The sequence below is a fragment of the Rhamphochromis longiceps genome, linkage group LG9 (assembly GCF_057381845.1).
Source record: "Rhamphochromis longiceps isolate RC_006_pf linkage group LG9, R_longiceps_female_GT1.1, whole genome shotgun sequence".
Taxonomy (NCBI): domain Eukaryota; kingdom Metazoa; phylum Chordata; class Actinopteri; order Cichliformes; family Cichlidae; genus Rhamphochromis; species Rhamphochromis longiceps.
The window spans coordinates 28,602,182-28,622,051 of record NC_140565.1 but is presented as its reverse complement, the minus strand read 5'-3'; the positions used below and the strand labels follow the sequence as shown (position 1 = coordinate 28,622,051).

At 41.2% G+C, this 19,870-nt stretch overlaps 2 protein-coding genes across 3 annotated transcripts in view; one reads left to right on the top strand and one right to left on the bottom strand.

The window, feature by feature from the left end:
* Nucleotides 1–19,870, top strand: part of LOC146662495 (cadherin-18) — a 210,486-nt gene that overhangs the window by 169,363 nt on the left and 21,253 nt on the right. For both annotated transcript variants that reach the window (XM_085419158.1, XM_085419157.1), the window contains exons 8-10: nucleotides 3,800–3,936; nucleotides 6,714–6,835; nucleotides 9,306–9,423. In XM_085419158.1, coding sequence (XP_085275284.1) covers nucleotides 3,800–3,936; nucleotides 6,714–6,835; nucleotides 9,306–9,423 — 377 coding nt within the window. The remainder of the gene's footprint in view (nucleotides 1–3,799; nucleotides 3,937–6,713; nucleotides 6,836–9,305; nucleotides 9,424–19,870) is intronic.
* LOC146662497 (uncharacterized) lies at nucleotides 11,586–13,516 on the bottom strand. The gene is made up of 2 exons (XM_085419164.1): nucleotides 12,183–13,516; nucleotides 11,586–11,988 (listed from the first exon to the last, which is right to left on the bottom strand). The coding sequence occupies exons 1-2, from the start codon at nucleotides 13,511–13,513 to the stop codon at nucleotides 11,934–11,936; spliced, it is 1,386 nt and encodes a 461-aa protein (XP_085275290.1). The 5' UTR covers nucleotides 13,514–13,516; the 3' UTR covers nucleotides 11,586–11,933.

Sequence of the window (19,870 nt, the reverse complement as noted above, 5' to 3'; positions counted from 1 at the left end):
AAGATTTGTTTTTCTGATTCATGTATTAATCTTGACAAGCTGTGAAAGATGTGTAGTAAACGAAAAGGTAATCTACATATGAAAGACTTTTCCTTGCGTTCCTTGAGGAATACCTGGTCCATTCCCGCAGTACATTACTTGCGCTGTTCATCACGTAAAGAAGAAGGCAGCAGGAAGTATTTTGATAACATCCACTTGAACACTGAAAGCTAAACAAGTGTGCCTCTGCTTCTTGTGTCTGCATCAGAATGTAAAATTCAGCAGTGTTTGCCTCTCTTTGATCATCAGAAGTCTGCCCATGCATGCAATGAAATAAATATGTGATTGAAGTGACATTTGAAATGTTGGGAAATGGTTTGAAATTGACATCTGAATAATCAAATGAGTTTTCCAGAGGTCTTTACCTCTGATTGCTCTTATACATTATCATATTTATTAGGAATAGTTTTGAAAAGTTTTTTGGCCTAGTTACCATTACTCACAGCACAGACTCCCATCTTCAGCCAGTATTAACTGACTGCATCAATTGTAGTATCAAACAGACTCATTAAAGTAAGACGGGAAACAGTGAAATACCACTAAAGTCTACCATTATAATTATTATAGTGTTTTACCATTTTAAACACTGTGTATAAATTAAAATCTTAGGTTAAATGCTTAGTTAAACAATTGGCAGTTTATAATAAAAAAAAGTAGAACAAAACATATTTTTAGTGTTGTGCATTGTGTACGTTTCACTGTGGTTATCTGACATGCCATCAAACTATAGGTTTTTCTTCTGAAGACCTTTACTTTTACAGCTGAAAGGATGTCATGCTCTTATGAGCCTGAAAATATTAAATAAATCATGACAACATGCAGGTTCCAGGAACACTGGCAATCTGAGCTCAAATATTCAATAAATGCAATCCTGGCATCAGTAAACCCACTGCATTTCTACCTCTCATGTCGATTGAAAATTGTCGACTTAAGGGTATATTGCACAGGAGAATGAATGCTGGATTAAAGGTATAAATAGGTCATTAAGAGATAAATTAGGGAATACGTAGTCAATGCTCACTTTGTGCTTGAACTCTTGAGAAGCACTGGAGCTCATTTCTGCTTTGTATTCCACAGACTCCTTTGCATTCAGTTTGATAACACTGTCGCTAGAAAGCCATTACAAGAGTGTAAACATTGCCAGGAGAACACTGCCTTTTGTTATTATTAAATATTGAAGATAATTGCTCTTGACTTAGAAATGTGTATTTTCAGAACATTCTGTCAAGACCTAAAGTCCATTTAAAAGCTGTAGGGATTATTCTATTCATGTGCTTTAGTGGAGGCACCAGGCTTTGAAAATCACAGGAGCATAAATATGTCTCCTTTGGCTCACGCTGCCTCTCCACTTCAGTCACGTCAGTGTGTCAGTTTGTTCTTGTTGTGCTTTACTAAATCTTATTAATTCGGGGTTTTGTTTTACTTCTTTTTTTTTGTTTGTTTTTTTTTAAAACATAAAATGGACATAAACAAAAACAAATAGATATTTATTGCATAGTGTTTTGACTCTGGCTTGGTAAACTTTAAGCCAGGGTCAAAACACAATGCCCTTGCATAATATCCTGAGGCTTCTATAACTTGGTACTGAAAATGATACTAAAAGAATTACACACAAAGATGCAGCAGGGATAGACTCCACGCCCTGGTGATTTTGAATTGGATAACCAGAAAATAGATGGATGGATTGGTGTACGCTTGACCAGTATCGCTCAGTGATGGTGGTTGTGTATTGTCATCTGTGGGTCTAAAGGAGCTTCCAAGAGTTTTGTTTTGTTTTTTTAATCTCCTAATCACATTATCAAGATTGTGTTGGAAAAATGATGCAAACTTGAGGAACCAACTTTAAAAGAGTTTATTTATGTCGTCTTATTTTAGTTATTTTTTGTATGACCGGAGGAATTCCATCAGGTTTGGTATCAATTAATTAAAATTTTGCTGATCTCCTCTTTATGAAATGTCTGTTCCTTGTGCAACTCTGGACCGCTTCACATGTTCCTGCAGATTTTAGATTTTTCTAGCCACTTACCCTTGTGCATTTGCAATTTCACCTCAATGAACATCTAGAGCAAACAGTGTGTGAGACTAACCCCTTAATGTCACGATTCTAGAATAATCACTGGTAATAAAAGCTCCAGGACTCTGACACCAGACTTGTTTCTTTTCTTGTTTTTCTTTTTTATTTGTTTTCCATGAATGAATGTGGAGGCTAAGCCTAAAGGTGGCACACAAGGTCAGGAACTGACCATGAGCATCATTATTTCTTCCAAATACAGAGTTGTGCACAGGGAATTCATCCCCTGAGGTCAGATTGTTAAAACAGGGTACAGCTGTAATGTCCTAAGGCATCTGGGAAGAGCACAACATGCGGTGTGGGCCATTGTTTACCATAGCAGAAGGCAATGAAAATACAAGAGCTTTTCGGCCTTGCCGAAACAATCTTTCCATGCCACCTGCTGTACTCACCAGATTAGGCTCCCTGCAAGTTTGTCCTCTTCCTCAATGTGGCATTAAAGTTGAAGAATTGCTGTCTTGTCACATTGGGTGAGATCCAGCAAGCTTCTCAAATGTGCAAGTGGTCAGGACAGGACTAAATAAGAATTATCTAAAAGTAGCAGCAGCACAGAGAATGGTAAAGGGATGGAAAACAAGACTACCTATTAAAAACAGATGCAGTTTTGATTTTTGTGATTTGACCTCATATATTTTTGTTTTGTTTTAATGTTTCTTACGAGCCATTTAAATTTATGCAATTTAGGTAAGTTAAGTAAATACTTAAAGTTTTATAATTCTTTATTATACATTAAAAGTATTCTACACACAAAATAGGAAACGAAGAACAAAATTAGTACAGAATGGCACTTTTAGAGATTTTAGGTTGTTGATAAACACGTTGCTGTGGCGTAGTGTTAATGAAATACTGAAATGTTAGATTAGTGTTTAACAAATTAGTGTTTATTTCTTTATGCTTTGTTTCCAAGACTTTCTTGTAATGTTTATAATTTTTTAAAGTGATCTTGACCAATAGTTCTCTAGGCTCAAGAAATAGGAAAAGGCTTTCCAAAGAGACAAGGGAAACAGGAAGAATAGACTGAGGTAAGGACAGAGGCTCAACGGTGACCTCCTTTTACATGGGAGAGGTTCTGTCATGGTTTGGGCCTGTCTTTCAGCCTGTGATGTTGGGGGTCTTGTCAGAATTGATGGAATCAATGAAAACATATACTTTCAGATTTTGATCTTCCATGCAGAAGATTTGACTGGCAATGGTGTCATTTCTCAACACAACAATGGTTCTAAACAAACATACCTGGATAGAAAAAAACGAACAAACATGAAATATAAAGGTGGTCGTACCAAATATTTACTTCAAGCTTGGTAGAACTGGGAGACTTGTAGAATTGGACAAACTCTGGGTTTTGCCTTATTCAATGTATTTCTATGTATGAATGCACAATAAATAAATTGCTGTTCTTATTCACCTTTTTACTGGCAAAATAAAAGTGAGGGGTGCGTTCAGACTTTTGGCCATGTGAAGAGTGATTGTCATTTATGCTCAAGTCTGTTTAGCATTTTGAATTTCCTAGAATACAATAAGATATTAGCATTTCAAAAACTTTCTGACATCTCAATGTAAAGAACAGTGTGTAGATATCCTTATCCTGACAACACTGACATCTCTAACAGAGGGTTTCGCTGTGGGTTTGTACTGCACATTCCAAATGTATACATAACATCAAATGCAATCTTGTTTTTCTTTCAATAGATACTTCTTGGACAGAAAAGAGGAAGGTATAAATTATTTCAGAGTCGACGAATACAGTGGAGTTATATATACAACACTGCCCCTGGACAGGGAAGATATGCCTTGGCACAACATCACTGTTATGGCCTCGGAGGTTGGTAGGTATCCAGGTTGCTTTCCGTATACAAAATGTTTACAAGAGTAAGTAAATGTAATGCCACTGGTACATCTGTTTACTCTTATGTGAATGTTCATGAGTGGGTAGTGGTGATACCAGCTGTGCTTCATCTTAACAAAGCTTATATGAAGTAACAACTTGCCTTTTCTTGTAGCCCTACAATTTCAGGTAGTTAATTAAACTTTAATTTTACAGTTATAGTATTTAACAAAGTGGATTTTTTTTGTTTTATAAATCCATAAAAATTAAATGTACTGTTTGTTAAATGTAAATAAGCAAATTGGGAGATGCACTGCACATAATGAACTGAACAGTCATAAACACTTGAAAATGCTGTAATGCATTCGGTTGAAAGAGGCACTCAAGAGATTGATCAATCTTTCCACTCTTGTTTTGTTTTGCCTCAAGCTAATAAGAGACATTATAAATCAGAATCACATTCAAACTATGGTTGAGTTCTGTGTCATGACAGCAAGATGATTCAAAAAGCAGAAATTACAAAATAGGTGTGTGCTGTAGTTCTACCCCGAGTTTGTTTTTTTCTTAAATGCTCTCCCACCAGATAACAAGACACCCTGCGGGGATCATATACTCAGACAGAGGGTAAAATTGGAGTCCAAATCAATATCACCAAAATAAAAGGTTCCAAAAGGAATGAGCACATGAATCTGCACTGAACAGTTTCCATTTATCTACTGAGCAAAAAATGCATGTAGATAATCATATTTGAAGGTGCATCAGTACAGTGTATGTTAATGGACACTTTCATTGCTGCAGATTTGTTGCAGTTATTTAATTTTCTATATTAGATGTTTGGAATACAAACAAATATACTTGTTCTACCCAGGTCTACCCAGGTCTTCGATTGAAAACTAGTTAATAAAATCATATTATGGCTCACAGGTGTACCAACTTCTAAATATATAAAATCTTATATTCCTCTTATTTTGACATACAGACCATAAATGTGTGTTATTTGAGCTATGCTGCAAAAATCTAATGTAATTTGAATGGTAAATAAAAAGGGAAAATTATTTTTCTAATCATTATTAAGAAAACTGCTTAAAGTCAAGTAATTAAAGTTTTGTAGTTAACCAAAAAAGGTGTGCAGTCTGTGGACTGTTTATATTTTATCCACGTTTAACTCAGTGCACCAAGATGCCTAAATGGGATTATTAACAGCAATACAAAAATAATCAACAGATTTAAACAGTCCAGTGTAAGTAATGGAATTAACAGTCTGAAGACTTGAGAAAACAACAGTGAAGGATAATATTTGCATATTGATTAGAATGTGCAGTATAATTTTTTCTTATAATTAACTAAAAAAATCAAATTAGTCTCAATTGTTTCAGTGTCCTTTCCTGCAGTGAAAATTAATTAAATCAATACATGCCCCTCTAACTCCAATTGCTATCAGGTAACTTGGATAATTTGTAATCACAATTAGGCAAATCTCTTGCCAGGCGAGTGGGATTCTGAATGCTAATGTTTCTTTTAACTTCTCTTTAGTATTCAAGGATACAGTTACATGCCAAGACACTGTCAAAAGGCAGAATGATAAATTTTTACCTCTTTGAATGAGCAAGGACATAGTGTCATCGAGACAAAGCACCAAACAGTTCACTGCGAACCATCCTGTAGAGATTTTATCCTGAAAAGGCGTGGGAATAGATGGACTGTCCAAACTGAGAAAGTGAATTAGAGGATGAACGTATGATAAAATAACATTTTAGTGTTTGGGGGTTTAAATTGGTAGTTTATGGTGGAAATATTGTCTTGGAATACCATTGGTGCAAAGTCAAATCTTCAATTAGTGGTGAAAAAAATGCTGCACAAGATAAAGTAAGTAAAGATGTAGGAGCATTCATTTAAATCAAAGACATGAACACCTGCGTTAACTTTGTGTGTGTGTATATATATATATATATATATATATATATATATATATATATATATATATATATATATATATATATATATATCTTTTTCTTTCACTGAAGGTTCTGCTGAGGAAGCATGCTATTTTTCAGCACTGTTCTGGTACACTCATTATGTAAAACATACTTGCACCTGGAAGCTACAAAACAACTCTTCTGTCAGTGACAGAGGGGCTGCAGGCTGCTGAGGTTAACTAGATTGCTCAAGGGCCCTTGCTGTGGGGCCAGAGAAAAATTACATGTGACCTGTATACTCCCAGTCATAAGAGTAGCTCAATCTGCCATTTTCAGACACTTGCATTATAACAGTACATTTAGCCCTGCTTTTTTTTTTTTTTTTTTTTGCTTAGTACTGATGCTGTTTCAGGTGGTCTTCGTAGGTCATAAAAGCCTTTTTCTTAGACAATGTTGCAGTCTTGGACCTGTAACATCCTGTAAATACTAATGTTCTTCACATTACACAGATAGTAAAAAAATGTTTCACTAAATTGACTTTAAAAATTAACCATTGAGTATATTTTTTTAATCTTTCAAAGTGAATATTTTGCATGTAAGATGGGTTATGTATTATAACCAAGAACTACAACTGAAAAAAATGCCATGATTATATCAATTTTAATAAACAAAGTTGATTTGTGCAGCATTGCACCCCTCAGTGCTTTTATAAGGACAAACCGACAGACAAAACCCATAAACAATCTAACAGGAAGAGCACACCATGCCCTAGTTTGAAATGTTGAATGTTTCACTTTGCTATTAAGGTTCACGCTTGGCTTTTATCTTTTTTGTCTCTTTTTCTTTTCTTTCTCTGCTTCAGACAATCCCAGCCTTCTCAGTCACGTTCCTGTAACTGTTCAGGTCCTCGATGTGAATGACAATCCACCAGAAATAGCAACAGATGAGGAAGTTATTGTCTGTGAGAGCTCAAGACCGGGACAGGTAAGTGTCAGGGACTCGCCTAGAAAAACACAAAAACACCTATTTCCGTTTTTTGGTTTTTTTCCCTCTACATCTCTGACTTCAAACATTAAAACATTCCTTCAAGTCAAAAACACCTCAGAAGTAAAGTGTTGAGGGCTGTCCATTAAGCACAGTCATTTCCCTGGCTACATGAATTCTGCACCGAACTGTTGTTTCCCTCAGCAGTTCGGGTTGCTCACCGAGAGCTGAGCAATAAGAGACTGCGAAGGCACTGGAGAGAGCTGCTTAATCATCCCTCATTCAAAATGAGTATCTCAGCAGCAAACCATGACAGCTCTAAATCGAAGCTCATTCCAATTTGCGCTCAGTAGTCTTTGATTCATTCAAATTAAGAAGGTTTTTGAGATACAGCGCGATCAGCAGCATGGAAAATGGCTGAAAGGCTGGTTCGGCAAAGGATGATGAAGTAAAGACTAGGAAGACACAACTAAATACATTTTTAATAGTTTTGAGCTGTTGGAAGAAAAGTTTGAAGAAAAGTTCGAATGAAAGTTTGTATTAAATTTGTATTAAGGTTACATTGTTGCCTGAGGGTTCTTGGCTCAGGGGATTAACTGGTAAGTATTATAATGCACCGAATGAGACAGCAGGATACCACTATTCAGAAGACAATGCATTTAAAAACTGAGCTTCTCATTAATGTTTTAGAATATGTTTGTATTTCTTTTTAATACCACAGCAATTCGATTTTTTTCTTTTTAATTTGTTGGAAGATGACAATCAAAATTTTGACACAATACCTCTTGCCAATAAAGAAGTAACATTTTATCACACCTATATTTAGTTATATATATACGTTATATTTAGTGGTACACACTAAATGGTTGGGAACTGGTTCTTATATAGTTCTTTTTTACTAACTGAGCACGTTTTTGCCTTTTACGGTACATTTAAGTTTAAGCTGATTTTTTTAAAGCTTGAGGTGTCCCATGGTTAGAATAAAAAAATGAGTTACTGTTACAGCAATACTGGCCAATTGCTAAAGGAGTAAAAATGCTTGACTTTTGTATAAGTGACCTCGTGTGTTTAACACATTTATTAGACCAATAACAAAACACAAATATTTTAGAAACATGTTGAAAATTAAAAATTACATTCAGCTATTAAGACACTTGTTTTCTGTTTAGGGATTATAGCAATAATAATTGAAAATGTAATAATGTTCTTTACTATTTTTTGGCTTTTTTTGTAAAACTGTATATTTGAAAATCCATGAATGGCAACAATAATTACATCTTAGCATTAGAAATGTAATTTAAATTAAAGAGCTTGCACATACTGGTGGATTAATCATTACATAAACATGAAGCACGAGTTTAGTAATTAGAAGTACTTTTAATTTAGTGCAGCTGTGGCATAAACCTTACATTAGGTGGTGGTCAAGCAGTGTACATGTACAACTTTTAAAAGTAGGGATGATAACACTTTTCAAGATGGGCTGTTTAGTTTTATAGGTGACTCTTTCAATGCAACAAATTCAGTGTGAATTCTCACTTCAGCAGTCACTGGGCTGTTCTGGTGTATAATTTGACATTGTGACATGTAGGATTTATTTATTTATTTACACTAAACTAATTTACTAATTAGATCAAAGATCACTGGGCATGTTCAGCCCAAAAGATGCCTACAATAAGAGCTGATTGTCACTATCTGCCAAACAATGGATTAATGGAAGACAAATTTGCACCCGCTATCAAACCATGCAGACATTTTCATGCTGACAGCAAATTGTATAGCTCCATCTTGTTTGCAAACATCCCACTGAGTTTTAAGAATGATCTTTTTAGCATGTGTCTGTTTTTTCTCACACTGATTAAAACGACAACAATTAGAACTTAGCTTTTGAGCCCTTAGAAGAAAGAGAGCTCTGCTCCACTCAGCCACTCTGTCAAGCATGACATCCACATAAGTACAAATAGACACAAAGGACAGAGGCTTGAGCAAGTGCACCAGGAGAAGAAGAAAAAAAATGCCCCTAATCTCACATTTAAACTTTTTCTCGGTGACAGAGGGTATCAGGTCATTGTTTTCTCTCCTCACAATCTCTCCTCGCTCTCACTATGTCTTTTACCAATTAAGCGTAGTAATCTGACAGAAGTGGCAGTAAGGTTGCCCCGAGAGCACGTCTTTCATTGTTAGATTCCAGCTCCCCCTTGCACAAGCCAAAAGCTCTCAGATGCAAGTGTCACAACTAGATAGTCTCCTTCGAGCACCGCACACAAGTAAAGAAAAAATAGTTACATGAGCATTTGGCTGTAGGTCAGAGGCACTCTTGACTGTGACTAATTATGATCAACAAATCACAAGACATGCTAGAGAAACTAAATCAGCTCCTTGTCCTCTGTGCAGAGTTAGTGTGTGGCAGATAATTAAATGTTGCAGGTGTCGTCACTGGAACGTGATTTATCCTTTGTCTTGTGAACAACAGGTGATCCAGACTGTCACAGCAGTGGATAAGGATGACTTTGCCAACGGACAGCGGTTTTCCTTTGCTTCACCAAGCCAGCTACCAGTTAATCCCAACTTTACCCTTAAGGACAATGAAGGTAATCAAAGTGATCAATATGTTTGTTTGCATTCCTTATGAGTTTTGCACTCTGCCTACAGAGATATCCTCGTTGCTCACGCTTCGAGATCCAATAAGCTGCACTGATATTCCAGCACCTTGGAGGTGCAATAAAAATATTCTCTCTGTCAGCTGGGTATGGTAAGCATCTGAAGACTCAAATGCTGCCAGTAGTACCTACTGCGAGTCAGGTTTGCATGAAACATAAGCATCATAGAGGGTTGGCATGTTTGAGCATTGTGTTGTCAAATGGATTACCTGCTCAGGCACTCTCTTTCCACCTCATGTGTGCATTATTTTGTTCCAGCCCAGGGCCAACAGTGGGTGTTACCATGGCAACAATTTCAGTCTTAGGGGAATACCTAGCCCTGGGTTGGTCTGCAATCACAGGGCTTTTAAAAGCTCTCAGCCTGAAGATCTCACAGTTTCCCACTGAGAAGAGGAGTTCACAGCACTCCAGAAGAATCTCTGAGCCAGAGAGGGGCATAAAAACAGAGAGGAAGGTAGTATGAGAGAGATCAAAAAAATCAATGTGATAACCAGAGATGAGTCTGTTTAGCCCTTGGTCCAGTTACTTCCCACCACAAGAATTCCCTTGCCTACTTCAACTACATTAAAGTGCAGAGGGAAGTTTTGCTGCATTCATGTAAGTGGCACTCAAAGACATCCCTCACTCCCTGCCCACCTCCACACCTAAGGGGTACATAAATCAAACAGGGCAAAGATCGACTTTAGCACTGCTCCAAAAAACATTTCAGTGGATACACAGTATAAGTAGTTAATTTGGCTCCTGTTTTTTTTTTTAGCAGTTTTACACATGACATGCATACAGAGCAGCTCTGCAGTCAGCTATTGAACCTCCAGATAGTGGTGTGGTGCAAGAGTTTTTCAGAGGAAGCCAGAAAGTTTGAGTTTGCTATAAATCCTACAACTGTTTTAGATATGTCGGTGTGTGTGTGTGTGTGTGTGTGTGTGTGTGTGTGTGTGTGTGTGTGTGTGTGTGTGTGTGTGTGTGTGTGTGTGTGTGTGTGTGTGTGTGACTGTCCTGGAAAAACACTTGTTAAATATAGTTCTTATTTTTGTCACTTTAAAGGGTATGAAGACATACACCTCCACTGTCACAAAAACATCTCTTGCTGATTTGCCATATGCTGTGTTGAAGTGACCATATTTAGCGTTTTTGGGTTTTACCTTAGGGTGTTACATTCCTTTTTTGTGCACATTAAAAGCCTGCCAGATAATAAAGCCCAACGTTTTCGGCAAAGGGAGAAAGCAGTGCAGACAAACTGCCTGCAGGGCTTCATTAGGAGTATATAATTTTCTTCTTCCAAATGTTGTGAGCAAACAAGTTTTCCTGGCTTCACTCTTGGCATCTGAGTTACTGAAATGCGCAGTGGATTAATTTTATTTTTGATGGCACTCTTCAGTGTTGGCACCTTGTGCGGTTAATGTGGTTAAAGTATAAGCTGAAATTTTATGCCCATACCTAAACAAAATTGAAAGAAAGTGATCTAGAACTACAACAGAACTATATAGGTTCTGCTTTGGGCCATGTTGCTTCTCTCTACAGAGTTTTATGACATGTGGCTTGGTTGTTTAGTAGTCTTGTTGTCACGGTCTGGCTGGCAGACCGTGGGGATGTGGGGAAAGGAGGACCCAGGCGCGGTGCTCTATGTATAAACCGTGTGTTTATTTACAGAGTGGAACAAAAACAACAATAAATCCCCGTGTTCTCCCAGACTCCCGTGTCGTGTCTCTGCGTGAATAGTTCGTGTCTCTGTGCTCTCCGCTCCCGTGTCAGCACCCCCCGGTGCTCGCTGCTCTTCGTGCCTTCCACGCTCCTCCTGCGGGAAACAATAGACGCAGCCGTCAGGACACAAATAACCGCGGGCATACACTTACACACATTAACTCAATTCAATGGGATGACTAACGTGGAGTCTCAAGGAATGATCCCGCATCGGTGGGAGCTCCAAGACTCTCTTAAGTAGCTCCCCCGACGAGGCCTGATCAGCAGCAGGTGTGTGGCTTCGGGTGTGGCCAGTCCCCTTGCAGGGCCACACCCTCCAGGCCTGACGCCGCCTATAAACAAGTGCTCAGCCACCCACACACACATATACACAAGCACAGGGAAGGGGGAGCAACACCAAAATACACTGCAATAAGAATAATAATAATATAATACATGACTGCTCAGGGATCCTGGGTCGCCCAGTCCCAGGACCCTGACAGTACCCCCCCTCTAAGGGTCGGCTCCCGACGACCCCAAAACCAAAACAAAAAACAGCACAACCAACCCAGGGCGGGCGGCGGGGGGAACCAGGACGGAGGGCCAGAACCAAAACAAGCAAAAACAACAAAACCACAAACCGACCCAGTCCACAGTCTCAGAGTCAGGCCGCGCATCCCGCAGCGGTGCAAAAAGAAAACGAAAAGACGCCACAAACAGTCACAGGCGGCCCATCAACACAACAAGAGAGTTCAGGGGGCCTACCTCGAGCCCAACGGCGGTGACGTAGCAGCTCCGGCGGACGGCCCCGGGTCCAGCAGCAGCAGCAAAACAGTTCAGGGGGCCTGCCACGGGTCCGGTGGCGGCGGCGCTGCTCCTCCGGCGGCCTGCCACGGGTCCGGTGGCGGCGGAACGGTTCTGGTGGCCTGCCACGGGTCCGATGGCAACGTCGCTGCTCCGGTGAGCAACAGCGAGGCGTGGCAACAGGTCCATGACGCGCCGATCGCTGACGTGGACGCACCGGACGTGGACGGCGAGGAGGCCGCGCTAGACGTGGAGGTCCCTCCGGTCCGCTGACCTCCTCGGCCGGCAGCGAGAGCTCCTCCTCCGGCTCGCTGAGCTCCTCAGCTGGCGGTGCGGGCTCCTCCGGCTCGCCGAGCTCCTGCTCGGGCATGCTGAGCTCCACAGCTGGCGATGCGGGCTCCTCCGGCTCACTGAGCTCCTGCTCGGGCATGCTGAGCTCCTCCGGCTCGCTGAGCTCCTCAGCTGGCGGTGCGGGCTCCTCCGGCTCGCTGAGCTCCTGCTCGGGCATGCTGAGCTCCTCCGGCTCGCTGAGCTCCTCAGCTGGCGGTGCGGGCTCCTCCGGCTCGCTGAGCTCCTGCTCGGGCATGCTGAGCTCCTCCGGCTCGCTGAGCTCCTCAGCTGGCGGTGCGGGCTCCTCCGGCTCGCTGAGCTCCTCAGCTGGCGGTGCGGGCTCCTCCGGCTCGCTGAGCTCCTGCTCGGGCATGCTGAGCTCCTGCTGCAGCTGGACGAAGTCTGAGGTCTCCCGAGCTTGCACTACCCCCCGGGCTTTACGCAGGGTGCAAAGGCAGGCGGAAACTCCCCTGAGCTGGCCGAGGTAGGGGTTTCCCTCCAGGAGTGCCTCGATGGCGTTTAACCCCACCACTCTTGCCCTTGTGTTGGTGGTGTGAGTTACCCAGTCCATCAAGCGTTGGACGCGGGTGAGGTCGCCCTCTCCGGACAAGGCCGCTGGAGTGGGCAGTGGAATGGAGGCTGCCGCTGGTGGAGAAGATGGCTGAGGGATGACTGCATGCGGATGAGATGACGACAGCGCCACAACCGCAGATGGTGAAGCAGCGAGTGGTGTGAAGACCTCTGACCGAGGTGATGTTACCTGCGCTGTCAGCTCGTCCACTGCAGACACAAACACAGATGGTGAGGGAAATGGAAAATTGTCCGTACTACTCACCACAGCCGGCTCTTGAGATGACCGTGGATGTGGCTGCGGTGAGGAACGCTGGCGGCGCGAACGTCGTTTCCGTGTAGACGTCGGGGCCGGCGTCTCAGGCTGTGAATCCACCAGCTGTCCGGGCCGGTGAGCAGCCTGAGGAGGAGAGTGGAGGTGGAGGGTGGAAAGTAAGAAGTCCAAGACGACAGGATTAAGGTCGTAAACCAGCCAGGGAAATCTAAGAAGCGTCTCCTGCAGCCGCCTCTCCACGGCGCGACGCAAACCTTCCGTGGGCTTCTCCCACCATAACTCACAGAGTCTGTAAACCCTGTCCATAACCTCCCTCCTGAGCCTCTCCTCAGAGACCGCTGGGTCCATGCGTGGCGGGATCATTCTGTCACGGTCTGGCTGGCAGACCGTGGGGATGTGGGGAAAGGAGGACCCAGGCGCGGTGCTCTATGTATAAACCGTGTGTTTATTTACAGAGTGGAACAAAAACAACAATAAATCCCCGTGTTCTCCCAGACTCCCGTGTCGTGTCTCTGCGTGAATAGTTCGTGTCTCTGTGCTCTCAGCTCCCGTGTCAGCACCCCCCGGTGCTCGCTGCTCTTCGTGCCTTCCACGCTCCTCCTGCGGGAAACAATAGACGCAGCCGTCAGGACACAAATAACCGCGGGCATACACTTACACACATTAACTCAATTCAATGGGACGACTAACGTGGAGTCTCAAGGAATGATCCCGCGTCGGTGGGAGCTCCAAGACTCTCTTAAGTAGCTCCCCCGACGAGGCCTGATCAGCAGCAGGTGTGTGGCTTCGGGTGTGGCCAGTCCCCTTGCAGGGCCACACCCTCCAGGCCTGACGCCGCCTATAAACAAGTGCTCAGCCACCCACACACACATATACACAAGCACAGGGAAGGGGGAGCAACACCAAAATACACAGCAATAAGAATAAGAATAATATAATACATGACTGCTCAGGGATCCTGGGTCGCCCAGTCCCAGGACCCTGACACTTGTGTTTGGGCCAGTTCCTGTTTGGAACAAAGGATTAAACTTAGCTCTTGGAGTTGTACTAAACATGCACTGATTACAAAATGTTCTTGGCTGATTTCAAATATACTCTTAGTGTGACTTGCCTATACCAATTTCGCTGATTTCAGTTTTATTTCTAAGAAACAGTAACTGACAGCATATATGAACAAAACTCAACTTTTTCTCTGTGGAAACTTTTTCATAACAAAGACATTATTAAAATTAACAATTTCCCCCAAATAACTTACAGGATCCTCTCTCACTCTCACAACTGACAATATATTGTTATCCTACTGAAAAGCAACATAAATAAGGATCTGAAAATGAATTGCTGTACACCTGCCTTTACCTGACATATTTTACCTTACCGATCAAAAGCAGGTGCATCAGATTTATACAACAAAAACCAGATTCTGTCACACATCATTTTCCAATATGTTTATAACTTCACCAGGTAACAGGACATTGACCCTTTCTCTTCACTTTTTATTCTAAATGCTTCAAAGCTAAGTTCTTCTCTTGACTCTAGAATTTTTATTCGTGGCAGCTTTCATCTTTTACTGTTCGCTGCTGGCTTGTGGCTGATTCTGAGCTCTCGATAGCTTTAGTGTTAGCCACTTTTCCTTTGTTAGCTTGATTAAACTGTCCATGTGCATTTGCAAACTTTGTTTCTTCGTTCACTTTCGTGCTAACAGCGTAGCATGGAGCTGTGAGGGTTTGTGCGACTGTTTACCTCTGTCACAGTGCACATTTTCCATGTATTGGGTCGCTTGTATGAAAGGATGACCAGCCAGTCACTAATCCGAGCTTTAAACACTGGAAATCAGTTGAGTCTGGTCAATTGATGTTCCTGAGATGCACCTGGGAGACAGAGGAGAAAGGACACTTGCCAAAGGAGCTATTATTAAATTTCTTTGTGGAAGTGTTTTTGTCTTGAGTGTATTACCTGGAATATGCCAAACACAGTGGGAGGGTGTCTCTTTAAACAACTCATTATTATTAATATTGTTATTGTTAACATTATTTATTAATGCAAAGCTAAGAAAAGGGACAACATCAAGCTGTCACAGTGAGACAGTAATTCTTTGCTTTGCTCTTTGCTTTTCTTTGTTTTTTTTTATTGTGACAGGGGTATTTTATGGTTTTGAACTTTAGAAATAAAATGATGCTCTTCACAGCAGACAGTATCAAAGTGTAAATGCATAGTGAGGTGAAAGGGGCAGTCAACATTTTCTTTGGTGCCTGCTTCACTGTAAAAGTTTAATCCAGTGATTTACAGACCTTTGGTCCTGGCAGCTTTTCTGTGTAGGGATAAAAGCTCCTTATAGGGTATAACAGGGTAAATTGGTTTCACGTTACAGATAAGAGTGATTCACAGCCCTTCTTGGATCTGAGTCTTTTGAAAGATCTGCTTGTATTAGGGAAACCAGGGCATCTTCCTGGGGCCAGGTGTTAGAGGCTAGTGCTTCATGGGTAATGCATGCCTGTGACTATTAAGATTGGCGAGGACTGCATCATTCAAGTTTTTAAAGCTTTTGAAAATCTACACGTCCAGTCCACATACCCATCATTTGAAAATATTTCTCACTCTTGCAAAATGATTCTTTCAAAAGTTCTTAGATTTATTATAACAGAACTGTCTGCAGTAAAATATTCCCAAAGCATTAAATAAAAGGAGCTCTTCATTCTTGAAGGATCGATGGCAAGAGTTAGGGTTTTTTTCATGCTGTTTGAGTAATAGTGCTTTTCATTTTAGATTTCGTTGAGATTTGAGTGCATACCATCTCAGAGGCTCTTGGTTTTTGACATAGTAGATCTTTTATATAATCCCATAAAGGATCACCCAATTATGTGTTATGGCATGGAAAGAGTTTTTTAGAGATACATTATACTAAAAGGAAGAAAATCACATTACACGTTATACAATAATCATAATTTGTAACTTTCAAACCTCCTAGTATTTCCCCATTATGTTAGCATAGAAGTACTAATGACTATCTTAACTCAAGATGTGCAGTTGTCCAGATGAAGGATTGACACCTCCAAGTTCTCTCGGAAGCACATGTGCTTCTATTCCCACATAGCATTGAGCTTACCATTTGGCACTTTCTGATCTTTTAATTCGCTTGCCTACTCATTTATACTACAATTCCTTGTCCACTTAGAATGATTCATATCACCTTTTATTCTAAAGTTGTCTCTCATCTGCATAAATCGCTCTCTGAAATGTTAAGCTGCTGGACTCAGAATTCATGTGGTTTCAGTTCGCTCAAATATTAGAGCCTACATGTGCTGCACTCAGAAAATGGTGTAAAAAACATATGCGTAGCTTTTTGCTTGCGCTCTGTGTTAGAAGGTATCTGCCTGCTCACGATATATGAGTGAGAGTGAGAGCGAGGCACAGTGAGCCATACTGTTGACTCCACTGTCTGATAATTAAAGTAAGCTCTTCACACTCAAAGCAGCTTCTTTCATTTCTGTTGTAGCAGACCAACAGTTGGTAGCAGCTCTCTGCCAAGGCCTAATACCCCCCTCTGTTGTTGTGCAACTGATGAAAATCCCTCTCAGTCACTCACACGGCTAACTCTCTCGTGACCTCCTTTCCGTCTCAGTTACCATTTGCACAATGGATCGCCATGAAACGTGAATTATGGTGGCTTTGTGCCCAGATTTTTGTGTGAGAAAAACAGGTTCAGCTGGACTCACTGATATATTTTTAACTAATTAACCAATTAGAATCCACCCTTTCATTACTGATATTTAGTATTCACTTGAAAAGAAGATGACAGCTAAAGTTCTGTGTGTGTTTTGGGTTTTTTTTCCCATCAAGCTATTTCTTTACTTCACCATATCACATCTAATATCATGTTACTGCTAGTGCGCTTCCTGCAGAGATGTGCAACAGCACTGGCTCTGTTTCACAAAATCACATCAGCAAAGAGGTTGAGTGAGGATTTTTAGCTAAAAAGGAAAACACAGATTTAGTCTTAAAATTAGATCAGTGCCTTCTGCTTGCAGTGGAGCTGAAGCCAGGACACCTGAAATACTGAGCTGTCATGCAGACGTGTTGATGCAGCTGAAGTGGTGGATGCACTACAATAACTGCAGGTCAAACTCCTACAGCGTATTAGGCACCATTAAAGCTGAAAAGCAAGGGGATGCTTCTGCTCAGCTGCTCTGGGAAAGCACTTTGTGACAAACCTATTCTGTTAAAAGCCCTTTAAATATAATCAACTTGACTGTGCCTACATTACAATGACTGAAAATTGAATGCCTCTTTGAACTTGTTATCTTTCACATTGTGATGGCATTTTCTTCTAAAAAGGCAATTAAACTAAGGCTATCATCTCTGAATAAGCCACATACGTAAATAGATCAATCGATTTCTGAAAGCATCTTCTTCCACTATACAGAAGCCGTTATAATATTTCAGTTAATCAGCCGTTCTGAAAGTAACGCTGTCACGCCACAGCAATATGGGACGTTTAATTAGCTTTTATGTCATTCACACTTCACTTGCAATTGGTGTCACGCTGCTAGATTCCCAAGCACCTAGTATCTGCTGAAACAGCATTGTTTGTGTAGACCTGTCATGTGCTGCTTTGTCAAAACCTATAGCAAACAACTAAACGCTGTCACAAACTCACACTGAAAGATTTGATTAGTTTTCCTTTTATTCATTTGAAGTTCAATTGGTTTTCTAAATGATCAGTCGTAACATTTTCTTGGCTTTGCCCTTGTGTCTGTGAGTTTTTTTGTTTTGTTTTTTTCATCTATATTTTCTTAACTCTCCTAACTACTTCCATTCTTTTATTTCGAAGGCTGATCCCTCAGGTTTTTAATTCCTCATGTTCTTCTCTTCCCAACCTCACCAGTGTCTGTTTAAGGTTATCTGTGTCTTATCGCTCTTCTCCCCAGTATGTAGTTTCTCTGTGTGTCTTTCCTACTGTAGGTCTTTGTCAAGCACTTGTGCACCCTTTGTGTGTTTCCTGAGTTAGTCTTTTTCCCCTGTTGAAAATTTGCTTTTTCCTTGTGGATTTCTTTCCCCCTGCTGCAGGCTCTTTTGTTGTTTCACAATGTTGAGATTAGAGTTCCTTTTAGTCATACCTCCTGCCAGTCAGTCTAGCTTTTTTGTTTGCAACTGGGTCCATTTTTTAAACTTAACACAAAATCACGGGGGCAAAAACTCATATGCATAAGCTTATGTTATCATGAAAGGCCACAGCAGTCACGTTTTATAATTGAACAAATGTGATGCAGTAACAAAGAGGTGCACAACGGCATCCTGCAAAAGTAAAAAGATGAACCCATAATTAACTAAACATGCAAAACACAACCCTTCATCACACATGATAACCGTAAACTCAAACACAAACTGCTATCTGTTGTCACTGAACATATTGTCATAAATTAAGTTGAGTCCCATTAATCTTTGTTCAATATAATGAGGAGTCATGTGAAACAATGGAAAGAAGTGTTGATTGTGCATGAAATGTCTTATATTTTCTCAAGAAAGATATGTTAGGGCACAGTCACATAAGCCTAGACACAAGTCGATGATCCCCCTGGATGACTGGATGACAAAGAGGGCAGTGCAGCAAATCCTCCTTGCGATTACTTGGAATTCCTCTGCAAAATTCCCATGGTCGCCCATAGTTTGGAAGATGCCAACCTGTCTGAAAACACTTGCCTTTTATTCTCCAAACTACAGTGAAACTTCAAAAAGTGCAATACAAAGTGGATACAGAACAATCACCTCCAAAATAAATGTTTGTAGTTACCTACAACTTTTACTTTGAAAGCAAGCCTTGTCCATTTTCACTGGACTTCACTGTCACTCAGCGAGTAGTCTGCCAGTGTCATCCTTGCGAACCACGGGTTACTTTGGTAACCTGCTACCAATCAAAAAGAGGCTTTTAGTGCACCATTGTATACCTCTTATCAATCAATGTCATTTCCACTCACCAATCAGTCATACAAAGCACATTTTTCCTTTACAACACTTTCCCCTGACTTAGTCTCCAGGCCTGTGTGAATGGGACTTTGAAATCAATTTCACAACAACTGACAGAAACCTTGCACTTAGTTGTCAAACAAGCATTTTCCCCTTACAACCAGTGGCTATCAGAAGGTCACAAAGATGTCTCTAGGAGCGTGTGATTGAAATCTAACCTAACCTATATATTTAGTCTGATTAGTCTCATTGTACAGTTTCTCAACCCAGTAACCTTTAGCAACATCGAAGTTTACCGGAAGCCCACACACACGGACCAGTACCTCCTCTTTGACTCCCATCACCCTTTGGAACACAAACTTGGAGTAATTAGGACCCTACACCACCGGGCAGAACATGTTCCCTCTAAGCCTGAAGGAAAAAAGAAGGAACACACACATGTAAAGGAAGCACTCAAAACGTGCGGCTATCCTAAATGGGCGTTCTTAAAGTCAGCAAAGAGGCACAGAAAAGAAGACCAGACACCAGCGAGGGGGTTTACAACACCAACTCTCTGCCATCTATAATCCAGTTTTGAGATCCCTTCCCAGACGCCTTAACGCCCACTCACATCCTGGCCCATCTGACCTCAGGAATTCGCATGATAAGGTGGGGCCAGGTTTCACAATGAACACACCCGAAACTCTGGCTGATTGGGACCCACACCCAGTTTCACACCTTGGCTCAGGCGATTAGAGGATCATCAGGGGGTCCTTTTGT